The sequence below is a fragment of the Schistocerca nitens genome, chromosome 7 (genome assembly GCF_023898315.1).
Source record: "Schistocerca nitens isolate TAMUIC-IGC-003100 chromosome 7, iqSchNite1.1, whole genome shotgun sequence".
NCBI lineage: Eukaryota > Metazoa > Arthropoda > Insecta > Orthoptera > Acrididae > Schistocerca > Schistocerca nitens.
The window spans coordinates 358,087,296-358,111,088 of NC_064620.1; the positions used below are offsets into that span (position 1 = coordinate 358,087,296).

At 37.5% G+C, this 23,793-nt stretch overlaps 1 protein-coding gene across 2 annotated transcripts in view; it reads right to left on the minus strand.

The window, feature by feature from the left end:
- Nucleotides 1-2,568: 2,568 nt before the first annotated feature.
- LOC126194655 (exportin-1) overlaps nt 2,569-23,793 on the minus strand; it is a 131,440-nt gene continuing 110,215 nt past the window's right edge. For both annotated transcript variants that reach the window (XM_049932845.1, XM_049932846.1), the window contains exons 15-20: nt 16,624-16,809; nt 16,269-16,517; nt 16,053-16,178; nt 15,817-15,943; nt 5,992-6,242; nt 2,569-5,003 (exon numbers count right to left, since the gene is read on the minus strand). In XM_049932845.1, coding sequence (XP_049788802.1) covers nt 4,857-5,003; nt 5,992-6,242; nt 15,817-15,943; nt 16,053-16,178; nt 16,269-16,517; nt 16,624-16,809 — 1,086 coding nt within the window. In that variant the 3' untranslated portion in view covers nt 2,569-4,856. The remainder of the gene's footprint in view (nt 5,004-5,991; nt 6,243-15,816; nt 15,944-16,052; nt 16,179-16,268; nt 16,518-16,623; nt 16,810-23,793) is intronic.

Here is a 23,793-nt window from a genome sequence, read left to right on the forward strand (position 1 = left end):
CAAGGGAGGTGAACTTTTAAGGCAATATTATAGAAATTAACGAGGAAGTAGATAAAGATTACTTGGGAGATAAGGTACTGTTAGAAGAATTCGACAGAGCACTGAAAGACTTAAGTCAAAACACAGCCCCAGGAGTATACAACATTCTGTCAGAACTGCTTTGTGACAGTCAGCCATGACAAAATGCTTCCATATGGTGCACAAGATGTATGAGACAGATGAAATACATTCAGACTTTCAGAAGAATGTAATGAACCCTGTTCAAAAGAAAGCACTTGGTGATGGAAATTATCGAACTATTAATTTAATAAGTCATGATCACAAATTACTAACACATTCTCCTTTACAGAAGTAGCAGAAGGATGGAAAAAATGGAAGAAACCAATCTTGGGGAAGATCAGTTCGGATTCTGGAGAAATGTGGAGCACTGACCCTATGACTTACTAGGTTATGGGAAGGCAAACCTACATTTACAGCATTTGTTGACTTGGCGAAAATTTCTGACAATGTTAACTAGAACACACTCTTTGAAATTCTGAAGGTAGCAGGGGTAAAATAGAGGGAGCAAAAGGCTATTTATAATTTATACAGAAACCAGACGGCCATCACAAGGGTCAAGGAGCATGAAAGGGAAGCAGTGGCTGAGAAGGGTGTAAGACAGGGACCTAGCCTATCCCCAACATTATTCAATGTGCACATTGAGCAAGCATTAAAGGAAACCAAAGAAAAATTTGGAGTAGGAATTGAAATTCTGGGACAAGAAAAAATTTTTTAAGTTTGTAGATGGCATTGTAATTTTGACAGATACAACAAGACCTTTGAAGAGCAGTTGAATGAATGGACAGTGCCTTGGAATGACGATATAAGATGAACATAAAAAAGCAAAACATGTATATAGTGGAATGAAGTTGAATTAAATCAAGTGATGCTGAGGGAAAACATCAGTTTATTTCCTGTAACAAACATAATTAATTTTGAAGGGAAATTTTACGTGTCCATTCGATAGAGGGTCCCAAAATTATTTTAGTGTGATACTTTTTTATAGATAAATACTAATAGGAACAATAAAACACAAAGAATAAGCAGTACTCATGCAGCAATAGTATTGCCCTGGCCCGTGCTTCCTGCTACCGTCAAGCACGAAGCGCTGCTCAGTTGCTGCTGGACAGTTGCTTGTTCTTCGTGTTCTACTAGTACTGTTAATATATATCGATAAAACATATCGGACTACACCAATTTGGGAGTTCTCTATCTAATGTATGCATAACATTCGAATTTAAAAATAATTTTGTTTGTACCTAGAATCAAACTGACCCTTTCTGTTGACAATGTGTGTTGTATGAGCAGTAATTGTTTGGGGCAACTCCAGCTACACACAGCAAAAATGAAATTGCAAATATCTGAGAAAACACCAGAGAAAAAGCACCTGATGACTCTTAGGAGACACCCCCGGTACCACACTGTGCCAAATATGGAAAAAAAATGAGCTTATAAAGATCCTGAAGAAGGTTCATGTCTCAAAATATTTTAAACTTGTGAAAAATTACTGACACCTGCAACATACTGAGGACATTGCGCAGGTGCTGTTTGTCGCCAAGAACAACATTGTAACCAGCAGGCTCAGCTAACATCTGCATTTATGTTCAAGCCTGCATTTCTCGCACTGTTTCCATATTTTCGTCTAACCCCTGTACATTCTTTGGTTGTTTCAGTTTCAACTACTGAAACAGATAATAATAATAACAATAACTTGCTAGTGACAAATTAACTGTTACTTATGCAAGTATGCTTCAGAACAGCCATACCTCTCCATATGAAAATACACATTGCTTTCTTATTACATACCTGGTTTGTTTAAAGAGAACAACCCTGATGTTTCCACTGAAACATAAGAGGAAGAAAGCACACAATGGCTTACAAAGAACATTCCTCTTTGGTTTTCTCCAGTTCTGTGAAGAATATACTTTTAGTTCCAAAAGATCAGAATTTTTGTATTTATTTCCAGCTTTGGATTGGTTTTAAATTATACTGGCAATTCTCTGACTAATGCACCCAGTACGAGTAATTGAGCCATACATTACAATGTCTGTAAAAAATATATATTCATAATATTTTCACCAAAGAATAGGCGAGAGATTAACTGACACATTGGATGGTGTGTATAATATTAAAATTAATTCTTATTAAATCTAATATTTAACTCTCAGTGTCACACTGTACCGAACAGCAAACTTATTACAAAAGAAAGAAAAATAATTCTGTGACTCACTAGTAATCTATAAAAATGGCCTAGCATCACTCACCTGCAAAATGACTTCCTTTTGCTCCAGTGGATTTCAACACCTGTATAAATGTGCCACACTCCACAGAATTCAATTCCTCTTCTAAACCTGCACAGCTAAGTTATCTGCTCTCAGTTGCATACAACAAATTCTTAGCAAGAATTTATTGCCGTTACAGTTCTGATGCTCATATTTTGTTATAAAAAAACCTTTTGATTAAAACAGGCAACCAAGGGAAGATTGATACAGGAAACCAGTGTTCTAAGCTTAAGGATAAAAATTGTGATTAACTGTAAAATAATTTTATTAACTTATTTCTCACAAAGAGCTTCCTACAAATTCAAGCTTACACTCCGCAAACTCTGGGCAACATGGGCAGAACATTCCTTTTCTTCTTAGAACAGAAGCAAAGGGCTACCTGAAGCAACTGCTCAAATTGTCCAACAGTTTCTCATGCATTCTGTGTGCTATCCTTACTTTCCTTCTTTTTTCCACTAAGGCGTACACATACAATCAGAAATTAGCTCAAATATGATCAACGGCTGTCCAAATTCTCTCTCCTTGCTTCCAGATAGGTTTCTCTACATGAAACCTATAACTGATACCCCAAGCAAGTTAGTCCAAAAATCGCTATTCATGATAACATTTTCAAAGTAATTTTAATCACTAAAACATCCATCATAAGGCATAAATGAGAGAAAAGTCAATAATGGAAAATAAGTACACAGGTGTGGCTCATTAAATGCAACTCTTGTTGCTTTCACAAATGAAGAGTTGATGAAGGAATCTCGTAAACTGTCAGACTTAAAGACTTCCTTCACAACCATTGCTAAAACAGTGAACTACGATGAGCACATAACAAAAGATGAATTTCAAGAAATTGGAAGAAAGATTAAAAAAACTATTTTCCTTCTAAAAACAGCAAAGATTTACACAAGGAATCTGCATCCATCAACACATTCAGGGACACTATACAACAGCAACATACAATCTTCACACACAGTCATCAAAAGTAAATTACACTATCTAGGAAACTTTTCCATAAGATAGATTCTTCCAGTAACCAATGCGTTATATTCTCTTTTGCGCATGACTTGGAGAGAAGCTGAAATTTTAACACCCTTGAAAGAGCAAACACAAAATAAAAAAGCGTCATTTTCACATCATACCTATTTACAGATTGTTGGAACTATATATTATTTCTTTTGTATTATTTCAAATACTGTCTTGACATAACAATTTACAAACTGCAATGTACACAAACCATCCTCATTAAAGCTTTACACAAAGAAGTACCTAACATATCTGGAGTGTTAATCTCTAAGCACAGTGTGAACACATGGTACTCAAGTATATTTATGGGAATTAGGGTTTCTTTTTTCAGTTTCAGCTACCTAACTGTAACATTATAACTAAATAACTATGGAACAAAAGTAACACTAAAAAATGTTAAAAATGAAATGCCTGTATGTCACAGAAATGCAATTTTCTCCACTCTCAGAAATAAGGTAACTGAACAAAAGTAACAAACATATTCAAAAATCACCTCTGAAATCTACATTACAAGGGTGTATGAATTGTAGAGAACAGCACACATTCTTAATTACAAATGAAAACAGACAAAATAAAAATACAACCATTTATACAAAACAAGACCATTCACATGTGAATGCAATCATGAACACGCACACATACCAAACCACTGTTACTGACTCAAATGTTTATATACCTTCACAGTTTCTAAGCCACTGAATTCACAAGTGTCCATAGATGAAACTGTTTACACACCAACACTGCTCCTCACAGAGGGCAATTTATACAGCATGAACAAGAAACACGAAACAATAATCTAGTCCTCCACACATTATTTCAAGTTCACAACATTTACAATCATCCATGGTTAAAGTCCAACGATTCTTTCTCAACAAATGTCATTTGCTGATCATCTCATTTGTTACTGAGATATTTCAGCATAAAAATCTGTCAAAGAAATAATCCGCTGGCTCTTAGTTTTACTGGGAAAATTTTATGAGAAATAAATAACGGAAAACAACACTGCGTGCTAGCTGTAAATGAGATGGGTTGAGAGTTCACGGTTTTCATTTCAGACTTATAACCTGGTAAAACCAATGGCCTTCAAAAAGATGGACAAGCTGATAAATGTAACTGTGCATACACACACATTACAAATATGGACTATCATTTTAGGAGGTTTCACTACATACAAAAATATTTGTATTGCCACAAAGGAGCTTCTTTTCATGCCACAATGAGATGTTGACCAAAAGCAAAAGCTTGTTGAAGCTAATGATATAATGGGCAAACTTATTACATAACCTCCATTTCAAGTCTGAGATACATGGAATGGCCAGCTTCTTACAAAACATCAGCAACTTGACAGATTACCTAGCTTTTCAAATATTTCACTGAACACTGAACTAATAGTTTCCTCTGTTTTCCCTTTCCATTGGTCCTATCAAATGCCAAAAAGCACAATCATTTTTCTTTTTAAATCTACTGATAGTTTATATTTCGCTCGTATTACACTTCAGTCTACTTAGATTGCAGACTTCTTCAGTCCTGCATCTCTTCTGGCATTTCATGAGGATTTAAAATGCCAGGAACTGACATCTGAATTCGCCTCTTTTCTTCCTGGGCCTGGAGCAAAGCTGCTTCTCGTTCTTCTAGGAACAAATCTGAATCGTCTTCACCTGTGTATTCCTGCAAATAAATATGAAAAATTAGTAGTTAACAAACTGGTGCTTTATGGAGTTAGTTGAGTAATAAACAGCTATTAATGAAATGTGCATACATTATTTGTACACTGCTAAGAAAAGAGAGTTGAGGCCGCATAAATGTCATAATGAGAAATAAGGTGGGGCAGGTTACTACTCTTCCTTGCTACTCATTATAGATGCAATGTAATACAAATACCAAATATGAGATCAAGTCACAGAAAAGTCGTGTCTGCAGAAATTTATCCAGGGTGTGGGGAAACACTGTAAAATTGCAATTTTTTTTATATATAAATGAATTGTTCAGTTTCAAAGCATGTCATTTCGCAAGAACTAAATTTTACAGATGCCACGAAAAACTTATTATATTCTAGAGAACTTCTCTTCTGGAAGTGTATGAGAATGCTATAATGAATGAAAACTCAATTATAATCCAGCTTCTGGGATGCAGGTTGGGGGAGGGGAAGAACCCCTTCTTGCAGACACCTATAGTCACATATCATGTTTTCACATTTTAGATATCCCAGTACCATGAACAGATATCAGTTCAGACGAGACATTTAGAAGAAGCTACAGCAATGAAGTAATACAACATAGGTTACTTAAACCAAAGTTAGCAGGTTGAATCACTGCTATGCTAGGCAGTAACTGATAGTACTTTTGCAGAACTGGATAGAAATACTTCTGTGTACCGAGCAAAATGGAAGCGAACATGACTTGGCCTTACGTACTCAACAGCTACAGATAAAAGACAAAAGTAAGATCTCAAAAATCTTACATGGCAATGTTTGAAAAGCAAAGAAAATCTTATACAATTATAACATGAATTTCTTAACACTTATCACATTGCAAGCTGGTAAGGTGTAACTTTTTTCCCCCACAAACAATAAGCTTTATACATTCAATTTTCGTCAAGCAAAGCACATAATATTGTGCATGTATTTATTATTGGAAATAATTAGCATAATACTTACCCTAATTTGTACAAGGAAGTCTCTCAGATGTTCTTTGAATGCTGGTATGTCTTGATCAAGGTTAAAAAGCCCCTGCACAGTTATCTTTATTTGATTATCCGTTAGGTGTGGGAATGCTGCGCGAAGAAGACTTGCAACAAACTCCTGAACAACAAGCACATTATCTGGTGAATTTCCAAGGGGCACAGTGATCCGCCCCATCTCCACTAGGGTAAACATATAGGCCAAAATAGTTGCATGCATATTCAGACCTGAAATTAGACCACAATAATACTGTATCAATATATTACAATTGTGCTTGGTTTTGAAAAGCTCTCTTGACAACCTAATGATTAAGGTAACTTTCATTGTGATTTTTGTACTTAACTAAGTGCCAAGGTCGCCATTCTTAGAAATACTCCCCTTCGTAAAATTTTGTATAGCAGTGGGAAATCTGCTTGAAGTGATGCAGGTACTGAAAAAGCATGCTCCCGTATTTAGAATACAGGGAAAAAACCATGCTACACCTACTTAACTTACATATAGCAGCAGTTTGAAACAGAAGCCTTCTGTGGTATGCAGAATGTTTGTATGTAATGGTTGTTTATTGTGTAGCATAAAAATATCAAAAGCACACCCTGCAGTGTTTGTCTGTGCATTTCAGCCCCTCAATAAATATGCTGGGATTTAAAACACACAAGAATAAGTAACTTCTCTTATTCTAATAACAATAACAATCTCTTGATAAACTCAAAACACTCACCTGTCATTCCTTTACTAGTTACAAATGAACCAAAGAACTTGCTTTCTAAAAATCTTTCAGAGCCATCAGAAAGTTAAACAAATCTCACCTCAACTGATGATTTTCAATATCTTTCTCACATGTTTCAATTTCTCATGGCATATACTCAACTACAGCAAAACTACTGTTGTTGTCTTTTAGCCACATGACATTGAAATCAAAGCACTCATACTTAAATAGTTGAATGAATGTAATGCCTAAACCATCCTTAATACCCCATATTTTGAAAGCAAACCATTATCAAACAGTAGAATAAGTCACAATTATTAAATATCTGGAAGCATCTATCTGGAGCAATTTGGCAAGATAAATCCAACTAGGCAGAAAACAGCTGCAAACAGATTAACTGGAGAAAGCACGTATAAGACTAAGCAAACTATGAACAAGACTTCCAAAATCCACAGCCAACAGATTCTTTAACTTTTAAGCTCTTCCCAGTGTATACATTGAATAGTTACTGAAATACAGCTACGTAAAATAGTGCAAATCAGTCTTGTTTCAATGGATAATCTTCTCAACAGCACTTATTTACTCATTGAAATATACACTGATTTGGATGACTCTACCTAGTCACATTCCTGTAAACTATCTGAACAGATTATTACCATTCATCAAGTTGAAACGTATATCACAATAAATTAATCAAAATGAGCAATAATATGAACTAATAAAAATTGTAAAACAATGAAGAGACAGAAGGAAGACAAATCAAATGTTGGACAATCAATACCAGCCTGCTGAATGAGCTGAGTATTGTATCATCACATTCTCAGTAAAAGGTGAGAAGAGTTTGTACAACATAAAAACAGCCTCTAAGAACTGAAAATGTAAAACAGAGTACAATATGATTTGGATCCATGGTTTTGCAAATTTCCTCCCCAGGAAAGGATAGAAGTCTGACTGCAACAGAGACATGGTGACAGAATAAGGGGTTGGGGGAAGAGTTCATTCCATTGTGGACAGCCACCACACAGTACGAGGTATCTGACAAGCCTGTTTTTGAAGTATCGTAGTCTCAATTGAAAACAAAAATTGCTATAAGCAGTCACACTATACAATTTTTAAGAAGTGTGACTTGTTACGGTCTATACTTATATAAAAACAAGTTATTTATCAAAACTCTCAAAAAGTTCTTGACCAATTTATATGAAATTTTTACATATCACTCAAACACACACTCGGATGGCCATTATATCTAATATACAAATTTACATATGTAATACATGAAGGGTAAACATATTTAGCACACATCTCAACGTTCTTGACTGATTAATTCAAATTTTTCACGATTCTCTAATAAATGTTTGGATGGATATGAGCTACATATTTTTAAAATATATATGCAATATATAAAGGGGAAACATAGTTATAGAAATCCTGAGACAGAAGATAAAAATACATTGTGCATTTCACTGTAGAGAGGAAGATTCTGAGGGTTGACACAGCTGTGCTGCTGTTTGTAGCAAAATGGCAACTACATCACAAGAGAAATCGTTTGTGTTTTGAAATTTGCACAAAGTTAATAGAGTGTTCAAGTGCAGCGTGGATTCTGTCACTGATTCAGCAAGAAGTTGCATCTCCACAAACAGATTTATGACTTGTACACAGAATTCTTGGAAGCCGCTTGCACATGCAAAGGAAAGAGCACTGGTCAGCTACGCACACCTGATGAAAATTTTGAGTGTATCTGAGATGCGTTCAAATGGAGCTCCCGCAAGTCCACAAGATGGGCAGGCCTGGAACTTCAACTTCCTCAGATAAAAGCATGGTGCGTTCCGAAACAACGCCTGCATATGAAGCCTTACAACTTGCAGTTACTGAATCCCAGCAACCATAACAGAAGGTACGAATTCCACATTTCAATTTTCCGGTATATGGTGGAGGACACTTTTTCTGAATAACTTCACCTTTTTGACAAATCGATATTTCATCTAATGTATAAAGTAAACTGCTATAATGTAAGGGTTTGGGGGCATCACAAAATCCTGGTGTCGTCGACAGTCATCAAGGAGACTCACCGAAACTGAACGTGTTTTAAGCCTTTTTATTCACAAAGTTTATTGACCTTTCTTTTTTTTTTGTGGAGGAAACTATGACAGGAATGTAATACCTGGACATGAGGAAACGACTAATTCTGCCCCTACCACGAAGATTCCAGTATTCCATTTTTATGCATGAAAGGACCCTATCTTGGTTTCACTTTGAGGTGTGGCGTTATCTTAACACCATCATCATCCCATAATAGTGGTTTGGGAGAAGTGTACAACAAGATATTGTTCATTGCTTTTGGGCTGTCAGGTCACCAGTGCTCACACCTTATGTTTTTTTTTTCTGTGGGTGTACATGAAACACAGGGTCTTAATCCCACTTACGGCAGCCAGTCTTCAAGAGCTGGAAAATCGAATTATTGAAGCTGTTCATTCAATAAACAGGGATCTGTTGATTCAAAGTGTGGAATGAAATGGACTACTATTCTGATGTTCCTCAAGCAATGCATCATGCTCATGTTGAGTGTATGGTACAGTGCCTGTGCGAACATAAAACTCTGAACCTTCCGCTATCCAGTATTGCATTGTGTTTCTTTCTTTCATAGTGTGTCTGTAATGAACGACGAATTGGTTCCTTGTTGGAACACCCTGTACAATAAGGATACACTGTCAGCAAAAATCTTGAACAGTGTTTGACCACTTTACTTCCAATTTTTTCATGAAGCTCTAAAAAATTCATACTGATATAGCCTATATTTTTAACAACAATTTGTAGGTTTTCTGTTAAAACTGACAGTGAGAAAGAAAATTCTGCACTGCATTGTGCTGTGCTGTGAAAATGTGTGGTTTCATTTACTTTTTCAGTCAGTTTTCCCTAGGATAGCAGGGCATGATTAGCAAAACTGTTTTTCTCAAATATATTCTTGCTCTTTATATTACAGTTTCAAAGCACCAAAAGCGTGATATGTTTTCTTGCTCACAGTTGTTTTAACAGAAAAAAGGAAAGTAATTTTCACAGGTTATTCAGCTTATGATTAGAATACTACTATGGAATGTGAATTGTCCAAAATGTTGTACTTCTACCTATTCACAAATTAAAATTATGAAAAAATACTATCACTAAGCTACTATCCTCACAAATCCACCAGCTGGAAAAGTCTCTCTCATATTCTGTGTCCCAGTGATACCAACCATATTCCCATTCACTTTACATGACTTCAACCCCCAATCAAGGTTTCGTTGCAATAACAATAAACAAGGTCCAAGGCCAGAGAGAGGGCGGGAGAGGAGATAGACAAAGAGGGGGAGGAGGAAACGGACAGAGAGAGGGGGAGAGGAGGGGAGGATAGACAGAATGGGGGAAGGAGGAGGGGATGGACAAAGATAGGGGCAGAACGAGATTAGGACTTCTGCACAACTCCCATAAACTTTTAGCAATTGTGAAGCACTGCCGGGTTTGCTAATAGTCTACGTGGATACTCTGCAAATCACATTTAAGTGCCTGGCAGAGGGTTCATCAAACCACGTTCACAATTCTCTATTTATTCCAATCTCGTATAGTGCGCGGAAAGAACGAACACCTATATCTTCCCGTACGAGCTCTTGATTTACATAATTTTATCATGGTGATTGTTTCTCCCTATGTAGGTCGGTGTCAACAAAATATTTTCGCATTCGGAGGAGCAAGATGGTGATTGGAAGATCCTGTCGCAACAAAAAACGCCTTTCTCTTAATGATGACCAGCCCATGTGTGACTCTCTCTCCCATATTTCGCGATAATACAAAATGTGTTGCCCTTCTTTTTCGATGTATTCCATCAGTCCTATCTGGTAAGGATCCCACACCGTGCAGCAGTATTCTAAAAGAGGATGGACAAACATAGTGTAGGCAGTCTCCTTAGTAGATCTGCTACATTTTCTAAGCGTCCTGCCAATAAAACGCAGCCTTTGGTTAGCCTTCCCCACAACATTTTCTATGTGTTCCTTCCAATTCAAGTTGTTCATAATTGTAATACCTAGGTATTTAATTGAATTTACGGCTTTTAGTTTAATTCCTTTTAGCACTCATGTGGATGACCTCACACTTTTCATTATTTAGGGTCAACTGCCAATTTTCACACTATTCAAATATCTTTTCTAATTCGTTCTGCAATTTGTTTTGTTCTTCTGATGACTTTATTAGTCGATAAATGACAGTGTCATCTGCAAAGAACCTAAGACGGCTGCTCAGATTGTCTCCCAAATCGTTTATATAGTTAAGGAACAGCAAGGGGCCTATAACACTACCTTTGGGAATGCCAGAGATCACTTCTGTTTTACTCAATGACTTTCCGTCAATTACTACGAACTGTGACCTCTCTGACAGGAAATCACAAACCCAGTCACACAGCTGAGACGATATTCCATAAGCACGCAATTTCACTACAAGCTGCTCGTGTGGAACAGTGTCAAAAGTCTTCCGGAAAGCCAGAAATATGGAATCGATCTGAAATCCCTTATCAAAAGCTAGTTGTGTTTCACAGGAACAATGTTTTCTAAACCCACGTTGACTGTGTGACAATATTTTTCTTTGAGGTAATTCATAATGTTTGAACACAATATATGTTAAAAAATCCAGCTGCATATCTACATTAACGATATGGGCCTGCAATTTAGTGGATTACTCCTACCACCTTTCTTGAATATTGGTGTGACCTGTGCAACATCCCAGTCTTTGGTTATGGATCTTTCGTCGAGTGAATGGTTGTATATGATTGTTAGGTATGGAGATAATGCATCAGCATGCTCCAAAAGGAACCTAACTGGTATACAGTCTGGACCAGAAGACTTGCTTTTATTAAGTGATTTAAGTTGCTTCACTACTCCAAGGATATTTACTTCTATGTTACTCATGTTGGCAACTGTCCTAGATTCGAATTCTGGAATATTTACTTCGTCTTCTTTTGTGAAGACATTTCGGAAGGTTGTGTTTAGTAACTCTGTTTTGGAAGCACTGTCTTCAATAGTATCTCCATTGCTATTGCACAAAGGAGGCATTGACTGTTTCTTGCCGCTAACATACGTCACATACGACCAGAATCTCTTTGGATTTTCTGCCATGTTTTGAGACAAAGTTTCGTTGTGGAAACTGTTATAAGCATCTCGCATTGAAGTCCGCGCAAAATTTCGAGCTTCTGTAAAAGATCAGCAATCTTGGGGATTTTGCGTCTGTTTAAATCTGGCATGTTTGTTTCGTTATTTCAGCAAGTGACCTGTTTTGTGTACTAAGGAGGATCAGCTCTGTTGTCTGTTAATTTATTTGGTATAAATCTCAATTGCTGCCAATACTATTTCTTTGAATTCAAGTCACATCTGGTCTACACTTACATTAAATTTTTATTTGCTGTTTTGCGTAGGCATATTTTTGCTTATTTTTTGAGGATTACAATATTCAATCTCGCTACAACAACCCTGTGTTCACTAATCCCTGTATCAGTTTTGATGCTTGTTATTAACTCAGGATTATTTGTTGCTGAGAGGTCGAGTGCGTTTTCCCAACCGTTTACTATTCGCGTGGTCTCATGAACTACCTACTTGAAATAACTTTCAAAGAATGTGTTTAGCACAATTTTGGATGATATTTTATGCGTACCTCTGGAATTAAACACGTATTTTCACCAACATATCGAAGGTAAATTAAAGTCATCACCAACTATTACCGTATGAGTCGGGTACGTGTTTGAAATCAAACTCGAGGTTTCTTTGAACCTTTCAGCAACTGTATCATCGGAATTGAGAGGTCAGTAAAAGGATCCAATTATTATTTTATTCCGGTTGCCAACAGAGTATCTACTTCAATTTCGCGACAAGTTAAACTACTTCTAACAGCAACAAACACGCCACCGCCAACCGTGTTTAGCCAATCCTTTCGGAACACCTTTAGGTTCTTCACAAAAATTTCAGCTAAGCTTATATCCGGCTTTCAGTGTCTATAATGATTTGAGCATCAGTGCTTTCTATTAGCACTTGGAACTCTGGTACTTTCCCTTTAGGACACATTATTAATAAAAAACATTACATAAGGAACAGTAAATGACCATACACACTTCATGGACTCCATTTGTGTTACATCCACTAATTGGCTATTTTCTATCCGCTGTGGAGTGCCAGAAGATGATTACTTGCCTGTCTTTTGTTTCTTGTGCATTATTCTTGATTCACCGTCTGTAAATTGCTAATGACTTATTTTTGTTGTTCCCAAAATATTTACTAGAGCAATATAGTTACCTAAAAACAACAAATTTAATCAGCTAAAAAGAAAATACAAACAACATATCACTGCTCCAAAACTTGTATTGTCATGAAACGGAAGTTCCTTAACTGATAAAACTTTCTACTCAATATCTCATTGCCCAATATCATAGGTATTCATCCTTCCAAATCAGTTTTAAAAAATTCTGATAGCTATTTTTCTTCGTAAACAATACAGCAAAATATGACAGACTTGTAAATATGTAGTTAGTAGTTTTTAAATGAATATCCTTATGAACAATTATCTATTGCTTTATTACATGTAATAGTGCGCCATTTTTTTTTTTAATTTTTTTGAATAACCAGTTTTACTGCTGCCATCACCACTAAATCATGGTAGGTATTGCTCTTTGGTTTTAATAACACAGGCCAATGATGGAAAAACTTTTTTGCTGAAAATACCTTATTCTTATGTTTTTTAGGGTGGGAAATCCAAATATGATACTTAAAAAAACTGTATCACCCACCATTTCTTCTCATTTTACAGTTAAATGTATTAAATTAAGTAACTTAAAGAATTTAACAGCTTTTATATAGTTAAAATGATTTAAAAAATGAGGTGTGAGGAATGTAGATGACATTGGTAGCACTGCCGAAAAACATTTGCTGGCAAAAAAAAAAAAAAAAAAAAAAAAAAAAAAAAAAAAAAAAAAAAGGGTTGATTCTATTTTTGTGTTAACAGATGGTGTTTTGTTTACTGTCAACCTAACCTCACTTTCCCTTTTTCTGTACATGTGCTCAGTACAATGTCTAATCGTGGTTATAAAAACTTTGTTGACAGTGTTTTTTTTTATATTTGTGGTGAATTTGTGATTAAAAAAAACATCAAAGAAACATTACAGACTTTGTGAAAAAGGTTTATCTATCATACTTTGGATCTAAACTTGGTCATCAACATAAATCTCAGGCGCCGCATAAGGTATGTTATGTGCGTGTTGAAAATCTGAGAAAATGGTCCAAAAAGGAGGAAAAAGCCTTTATATTTGTTGTTCCTATGATATGGAGGAAGCCAAGAAATCATTCTGATGATTGCTACTTTTGCAGTGTTAATATTACTGGTCATAATTCAAAAAAACAAGAAGGTAATAAGCTACCCTAACCATCCACCCACCATCTGGCCAGTAGGGCATGGTGTAGATTTGCTGGTTCCTGAACCACCAGATGATTTAAATTTTATTCCAACAGAAGTATTTCCTGATGTACAATGTGATTTAGATGAACCAGATGATTATGAATTCCATTGTAATACAGAAAGTTTAGAGCCCAAATTGTTTACTCAAACCAAGCTTAACGATTTGGTTAGGAATCTGGGGTAAACGAAATAAAAAGCTGAATTGCTTGGCTCCAGATTAAAATAAAAGAACTTATTGACAGTTGGAACCAGCATATACATGTATAGAAAGAGAGAGCAGCAATTTTCCAAGTTTTTTCAACGAGAAGATGATTTAGTGTACTGCTCAGACATTCCAAGTCTGATGAATGAGTTTGGAATTGAATACAGAAAGTAAGACTGGAGGCTGTTTATACATTCATCCAAAACTAGTTTAAAGGCTGTTTTATTACACAATGGTAACATGTATGCATCTATAACTGTTGGACATTCTGTATATATGAAAGACAGCTATGAAAACCTAGAAATAGTGCTAAATAAAATAGGCTATTCTGCTCATGGTTGGATGATATGTGGCGATCTAAAAGTAATGTACATGCCCCTTGGTCAGCAAGGTGGCTTTACCAAATTTCCACGTTTCTTGCATGAATAGGACAGTAGAGCTACGCATCAACACTGGTGCAGAAAAAATTGGCCTGTGAAGGAGTCTTTAAAACCTGGTGATAAGAACATTCTATGCAAAAACCTTGTGGATCCAAAAAAAGTACTCCTACCACCTCTACATATAAAGTTAGGCCTAATGAAACAGTTTGTAATGGTTTTGCCTAAACATGGACCATGTTTTAAGTATCTCTGGCAGAAGTTTCCACACCTTTCAGAAGCTAAACTAAAAGAAGGCGTCTTTGTCGGACCTGAAATTAGAAAATTAATATCTGATGATAACTTCGAATCCACAATGACTTTAAATGAGAAAGAAGCATGGGTATCATTCAAGAAAGTCATTACAAGTTCTTAGTACATCAAAAAGACCCAGAATATGTTTCTATTATAGCTACAATGTTAAAGAAGTTTAAAAGTTTAGGATATTTAATGATCCTGAAAGTTCACTTTTTGAACAGTCACTTTGATTACTTCCCAGGCAATATGGGAGATGTTAGTGAGGAGCAAGGAGAGCGTTTCCACCAGGACATTAAAGTGATGGAAAAACACTACCAAGGCCACTGGAACACCAACATGATGGGCAACTACTGTTGGTTACTTCACCGAGAAGTTCAGCAAGCGACTCATTGTAGAGAAAGCTACACAAGAAACTTCAAAGAAAAAGGAGAAAGAAAATACAAACCAATTCCAGCTGGCAAGTGAAACCTCTATTAACACATATCATTGTTTTAAGTAGCTCACTGTAAATACAAATCATGCTTGTATTGTAACAAAGTGTTTCATTAATTTTCCTGTTTACTGTATAGCAGAGGATTTTTATTCTGTATAATAAAAACAATACTACTCAAAAACTATAGGTGATACAAAAAAAACTAAGGCTAGACTTGGATTCAGCTCATAAAAATCAGCTATCAAAGTAAAAAAAAGTTTTTCAAAAAAAATTTTCGTTGGCCTGTGCCATGTTTTCCCGCATGCAATATGTTTTGTCTGATTACCTGCAGCATGTGATGTGTCAGTAACTACTGAAAAAATGTGCTGTAGAATATCAGTGAAATATGTCTGGTAGAAGCTCTGTGCTGCTTGGTCATGCTGCTCCACATTTTGAAGTAACTGATATAAGATCTGTAACAAAACTCACATTTGTCATAAGATTTATATTTACCTCTTTTTTAAATTTGTAAATATGTAATTAACATCACCAGAAACTGTCAAATACTGACTGATAACTGACCTGCAGTCCTGTGTCAGCAACATTCCTCATGGTATGCTTGAATGCCCAAATTATTGAATCTAACACCAATTTAAACTGAGCAGGTGGTATACTCAGGAAAGCTGGAAAGCAGTGATTATTTACAGCCTGCAACCATTGGAAAAATCAGTCAGTTGTATAGTAACAGGGATACACAAAAGAAAGAGTTAAATGAGTTGTAATTTTTCAGTATCTTACTTGCAACAGCAGGAAAAAATTTGTCCTATGTTCTGGATACTCTTCAAAGTCTTTGTTGATCATTTCCAGTGTACATTCAAATACAGCGTCAAATATTTTTGGAACTTCACTTGTAATATGGCCTTCCAATTTATTGACAATGGTGGCCATTGCACTCAGTACCTCAGGTTCTCTGGCAGATGGTACAGCTGTTCGTTGGTAATCCAACAACACAGCATCAAGCAAATGAGGAATGAAGTTTTCAAGAACCTGGATGATGAATCAACATATTGGTGATAAATTGTTACTAGCATTTGACTGTATTAGACTAATTAAAGTTATTTTTGACTGAATCTGGTCACTTATCTCCACTCACCATAGTATGGTCATTTGACCTGCTGATCCAGTCTGAAATTAGCTTCAGTGTTTCCTTTTTCACTACCCTCATGCTCTTTATCAGAGGTTGCTTTGTTACACTTTCTCCATGCACTGCTATAGCTGCACTTATGTTCTCACTCATCACTTTGTAAACATTAAGCATGTCCAAGTAAATACGGCCCAGCTGTGGAATTAAAAAGTAATATTCAATTATTTATCTGTTCTGTGGCTCTTATGTGCCAGAAGACACTGTTGTAGAAAGTGCCAACAGATGTATATTTTCTTATGGAAAATACAGCTATATAATTGGCATTTACTTTAAGCTGGGCTACAATAAACTGTAATAAGTGTAATTCAAACACACAGTATCTACTCACTCACCTTTGGAGTGAAACATATTGTCAATTGGAGTGAAACATATTGTCAAACACAGCTAATTTAATCCTGTTTTCAAAATCATTTCAACAGCCAGAGAGAGAAAGATTTTAATGGCTGGTAATTTGCATCTCCCCTTCCCTTTTTAAAGTAAAAGTAATATTAAAATCCATTTTTTCCTCCAGTGTTATATTCATGAATCTAACTAATATTTTCAAACTTTGGAAAATCCAGGATGGACTGTAACTATATTAAGAGAAGCAAAATTGTTACCATATAGTGGAGATGCCGAGTCGCAGGTACAACAAAAAGACTTTCACAATTACAGCTTTCAGCCATTAAGGGCTTTGACAACATGTGTGTGTGTATTGTTGATTAAGGCCTTAACGTCCGAAAAGCTTTAATTTTATTGTGCCTATCTGCGACTCAGCATCTCTGCTATATGGTGAGTAGCAAGTTTCCTTCTCATAACATTATAAATATTTTCAAACTGTGACTCATTCTTAGAACAAACTTCGCAAGTTTACAGACAAGCTGATCCCAGTAAGCCTTGGGAGAGATTAAGCAGGGGGACGAGGTTATTAATGTACCATTTACTTCATGGGTTGTGTATTTCAAACATGAAGCTACTAGACAATGAAAGATAATGACGAAAGAACATTCTACACTGACATTGAGAAATGACATTACTTGTTACCATACACAGTTTGGTTACTAAACTCTAAATCAATGTTGAAACCTCAATAAAAATGCATTTTAAGAGAACTTTTACATTTAAATCACTTATTATTCAGCACATACAAAACATAATAACCAGATATGGATTGATGATCACTGTGCGTACCTTACATAACAAATATTGGACAAGTGTGGCAAAAATGTTTAATTACTGTTAGAGTAACTGAACAATGTGTGTGAAAATTTCATACTCTTTTTTTATCAGCAGCTCAAGAACTTAAAAGGACAAAGACATCAAAGAAATTAAATGGAAGAGATGAATTCCAAAACCACTAATGACCAGGAACTGGGACAAGTGTAGTGTCCAAACACAGCAAATAAATAAAATGCATTCTGAACAATTGATTGAGGGTTGCTTCAACACAGAAGACATCATGTTAACAGCTCTTCTAAATATGGAGCCACATATCTGGTAACTTACACAAGCAATTACTGTTAAATATCAACTTAGCCTTCGTCATAGTAACTCAGAGGCTGCAAATGGTGAAGTATCTGTAACATATGTAACACATATTCAACTGTATACAACACATTGCAATTTCTGATGAAGTGTGAAGGCAGACTGGATTATCCTTACAGAGAGTCAGCTGCTTGCATCAATACAGGCGGCACTGTTTTCAGATTACCACTGTAAATTCTATGTAGTACCTCAGTCCACTTAGTGAAACTAATCATTTTATTTCAGCGTAAAACCTTTCCCAGAATTAGAAGGTTTTTAAAATTATTATTACTTTCTTTTCTCAGACGTTATGTCTGGTCAAAAATGGAAAGTGACGCGGACCTTGATCAAGCGTGACTTCCTTTTAACTGTATGGTATATGTTATATTGCATTTAGGAACTTTCGGGTAATTGAACATGTATCAATAATTACGGATTTATGTAGTTGTATATATGAGTTTGGATGTAGCTGTATTGCATTGATGTACTGGTTTATATTGTGTGGTATGACTCCTGTAGTTCATAGTATAATTGGTATGATGTCAACTTTATCCTGATGCCACATGTCTTTGACTTCCTCAGCCAGTTGGATGTATTTTTCAATTTTTTCTCCTGTTTTCTTTTGTATATTTGTTGTATTGGGTATGGATATTTCGATTAGTTGTGTTAATTTCTTCTTTTTATTGGTGAGTATGATGTCAGGTTTGTTATGTGGTGTTGTTTTATCTGTTATAATGGTTCTGTTCCAGTATAATTTGTATTCGTCGTTCTCCAGTACATTTTGTGGTGCATACTTGTATGTGGGAACGTGTTGTTTTATAAGTTTATGTTGTAAGGCAAGCTGTTGATGTATTATTTTTGCTACATTTTCATGTCTTCTGGGGTATTCTGTATTTGCTAGTATTGTACATCCACTTGTGATGTGATCTACTGTTTCTATTTGTTGTTTGCAAAGTCTGCATTTATCTGTTGTGGTATTGGGATCTTTAATAATATGCTTGCTGTAATACCTATTGTTTGATCCTGTATTGCAATCATGAATCCTTCTGTCTCACTGTATATATTGCCTTTTCTTAGCCATGTGTTGGATGCGTCTTGATCGATGTGTGGCTGTGATACGGGTGCTTGCCATGTAGTGTTTTCTTTTTCCAATTTACTTTCTTCATATCTGTTGATGTTCTGTGATCTAAAGGGTTGTAGAAGTGGTTATGAAATTGCAGTGGTGTAGCCGATGTATTTATATGAGTGATTGCTTTGTGTATTTTGCTAGTTTCTGCTCGTTCTAGAAAGAATTTTCTTAAATTGTCTACCTGTCCATAATGTAGGTTTTTTATATCGATAAATTATTGTTATTATTATCATCATTATTATTATTATTAATATTATTTGTGTGCCTAGCTCCAAAGATCAGTGAGATGGTAATGCCTCCTATTTTTACTTTTTTATTTTTCAAGAAAAGTACATGGCACATCATTATAGAAGAGCTACAATATTCACAGCCACTTTGTCACTTCTCAAAATAGCCAACATCTTTGTCCAGTTTTTTTCCATCTTGAAACACACACTTTTACCTGTGCAGTATAAATCATCATCCTGTTTCTTCAGCCACTGGTACACAGAGTTTTTCCAAGAACTCTTTATCTTCAAAGTGGTTGCCCCCAACAAGCTCCTTTGAGTGGGCCAAACAGATGGATCTGATGGTGCAAGGGACTGGATGCAGTTGTTTCATTTGGCCCTTTATTCTGATTGGTCAACATCTTCAGTACCCAGTGTCCACAAATCTTTGCATAGCCCAGTTTTACAACAATGTCTATTACACCGCATTTACCAACAGATAACTGGCAACAAAATTCATGTGTTGTGAGCCAGTGGTCATCATGGATGATTCGGTCAACAGATGGATGATGTGTGTAGTCACTTCAGTCGCTGGTTGGCCACTCTGTGTTGCATCAGCCAACTGCCACTTCACTTTCTCTACAGTCACAAACCTACTATCTAACGGTATTGATGCCCACAGCTGCCTTCTGCAGCCATTCACTAAGGCAACAGGGCATTTCAACTTCTGCAGTAAGCATTCAATTACAGAAGTTGATCCTTTACGTATGTCAAAAAACTTATACAGTGATGCCGTAAGCTGTAGGTGGTTTGTGGAACTGCACCAAACTCATGATTACTATATTACCAACTTAATGATGGGGAGGGGGATTAATTTCTGGCTCATCCTCATAAATCAACATATAGGCGTGTGATAACTTGCAAATAGAGCAAATCATCTCAGCTTCTACAAATGCTGAACTGCCTGTCCTACTGCTGAAGGACTGAGACCTTTCCATAGCAATACCTCCATCATTGAAAAGCATTTGAGACAGTCTACACTGCTAGCATGTCAACAAATGTGTATCAAAATGAATGGTGTGCCACTGCATCATGGCCCTGCTGTGACACATCATTCAAACAAGGAATGGTAAGATCTGTAGGCTGACTGTGACAACCACATTCAGTGGCACAAGGGCCACCTGATCTTTACCCCATGAACTACTTTCTGCCAGCCAGCTGAAGTCATTAGTCTACAACAATAACCTATGTAGCCTAATGGATGAAGCACACAACTCAGTCGGTGATAGCACAACTAAGGTGGTGACATCTTCGGAACAAAGGGGCGTACTTGTCCAGTACTCAGAATGAAAATGCATTTTTGCACTGGTGGAAAGGCTGGGGGGAGGGGGGGAAGAGTGGCAAGAGAGGAAAAGGACAGAAGCAGCAGGGAAGGGGAAAACACTGGTGGGTGCATTGGCAATGAGCAATGCACAATGATGGTGAGGGAATGTGAATTGGTTGGGGGTAAGAGGGGACAGGAACTGTTGGATGGAGGATGTGGGGACCCCATGTGGCCAGTCTGTCGAGGAGGAATTTTTTGGCATGGAAGGGATGCTAGATGTCAAAATGCAGGTACTGTTGGTGGTTTGTGTGCTTAATGTGGAAAGCAGTGTGGATGGAGCCATAAGCGAGGAAGAGGTCACCATCAAGGTAGGAGGAATGCTGGGTTGAGGAGGACCACGCGAAACAGATGGGAGAGGTGTTGACTTTGTGAAGGAATGAGAACAGGGTATCTTCACCATGCGTCCAGTTCGATGAACTCAAACCAGAACAGGTGTCTGGCATTTTGGGAGGCTAGGTAAGTTATCTCTAGATGGCCCACAAATAGGTCGGCACACGAAGTTGCCCTGTGGGTGCTCATGGCTGTGCCATGGATTTGTTTCTATACCTCCCCTTCAAAGGAGACGTAGTGGTGTGTTAGGACAAAGTTAGTAAGCTGTATGAGAAATGAGGTAGTGGGTTTGGAGTCTGAAGGACATTGGGAAAGGTGTAGTTCATAGCAGAAAGACAATGGACATGAGGGTTGTTGGTGTATAGCAATTGGCTCAACAGTGACGAGTACAGATCCAGGAGATAAAGGGGTAGGGATGGTGAAGGAAGTAGTTGGTATCTAGTGGGAGGCTAGAACTTGGGTAACTGATTGGAAGTGTTGGTCAATGAGGGCTGAAATCCTTTTCAATGGAAACGGATTGGGGCACAATAACCAATTACAATGGGGTGTCCAAGATTTTGGGGTTTGTGTATTTTGGCGAGCATGTAGAAAATGGGTGTGCAGGGTTTCATAGGGGTGAAGATGCAAATGGATTCAAGGGAGAGAGGTCCTGGGAAGCACCTAAGGCTTCTTGCAGAGTTTGGAAGTTATGTTGGACTTCTAGGATAGCATCACAGTGCCAAGAGTTTATTATTGGAGGAGTCAGACAATTGGCAGAGGCCTTCCACCATGTGGTCACTGCAAATCAGATTCCAGGCACCACCCCGAGAAGTAGCCCAGCTGCTGACATCCTACTGCCATCTTGGCAAACTGTCCTCTTCTCTACCCCACTCCAGATTGCTGCTTTTGTCCAATGCAACAGTCGCATTGCAGCCAGAGACAGTGGTTATGGGTGCATGAGGTGTGCATGTTGTGTAAATGTGTGTGTATTTTCGTTTCTGAGAAAAGGCTTTGGCCAAAAGCTCAGTGGGTAATAGTTTTTTTTCATTGTGCCTGTCTGCAACCAAATGTGTCCTTTTCAAAATATTGTTGAAAACAGTAAGGCTAAAATAACCCTGAAATCAGTTTTCTAATTTACTACTGAAAAAAAGGCACATTATTTGAACACTATTACCACTTTCATGTTCCCTCTCACTCCACAGTTTATTATACCTTTTATCATAAATAAAAAAGGTGGCTCAACCAAGAAAAGAAGAGTTATTAATTACATCTTAGTGAAGATTAAGAGAGCCAACTGGGTGGATTCCAACAACCAATCCAGAATTTCACACTGCGGTGTTTTTAATACAGGGTGTTTCAAAAATGACCGGTATATTTGAAACAGCAATAAAAACTAAACGAGCAGCGATAGAAATACACCGTTTGTTGCAATATGCTTGGGACAACAGTACATTTTCAGGCGGACAAACTTTCGAAATTACAGTAGTTACAATTTTCAACAACAGATGGCGCTGCAAGTGATGTGAAAGATATAGACGACGACGCAGTCTGTGGGTGCGCCATTCTGTACGTCGTCTTTCTGCTGTAACCGTGTGCTGTTCACAACGTGCAAGTGTGCTGTGGACAACATGGTTTATTCCTTAGAACAGAGGATTTTTCTGGTGTTGGAATTCCACCGCCTAGAACACAGTGTTGTTGCAACAAGACGAAGTTTTCAACGGAGGTTTAATGTAACCAAAGGACCAAAAAGCGATACAATAAAGGATCTGTTTGTAAAATTTCAACGGACTGGGAACGTGACGGATGAACGTGCTGGAAAGGTAGGGCGACCGCGTACGGCAACCACAGAGGGCAACGCGCAGCTAGTGCAGCAGGTGATCCAACAGCGGCCTCGGGTTTCCGTTCGCCGTGTTGCAGCTGCGGTCCAAATGACGCCAACGTCCACGTATCGTCTCATGCGCCAGAGTTTACACCTCTATCCATACAAAATTCAAACGCGGCAACCCCTCAGCACCGCTACCATTGCTGCACGAGAGACATTCGCTAACGATATAGTGCACAGGATTGATGACGGCGATATGCATGTGGGCAGCATTTGGTTTACTGACGAAGCTTATTTTTACCTGGACGGCTTCGTCAATAAACAGAACTGGCGCATATGGGGAACCGAAAAGCCCCATGTTGCGGTCCCATCGTCCCTGCATCCTCAAAAAGTACTGGTCTGGGCCGCCATTTCTTCCAAAGGAAGAGTATACTCAAGTGTGTGGGACTTGTACCAAATGTAACAGAGGATATCGAAAGTTCAAGGTGTGGCTGTAAAATAATGGGACTGATGCTGTCACAGAGCAAGTTCACATGCATGAAAGATAAACAAGCGACAGCTGTGAAGTGTGAAGCCCTCTCAGACAAATGCAGAATATCTGGTGTCTGTAGCCAAATCAGTGGGGGGCCGTGGCCAAATCAGTGGGGGGCCGTGGCCAAATCAGTGGGGGGCCGTGGCCAAATCAGTGGGGGGCCGTGGCCAAATCAGTGGGGGGCCGTGGCCAAATCAGTGGGGGGCGTGGCCAAATCAGTGGGGGGCGTGGCCA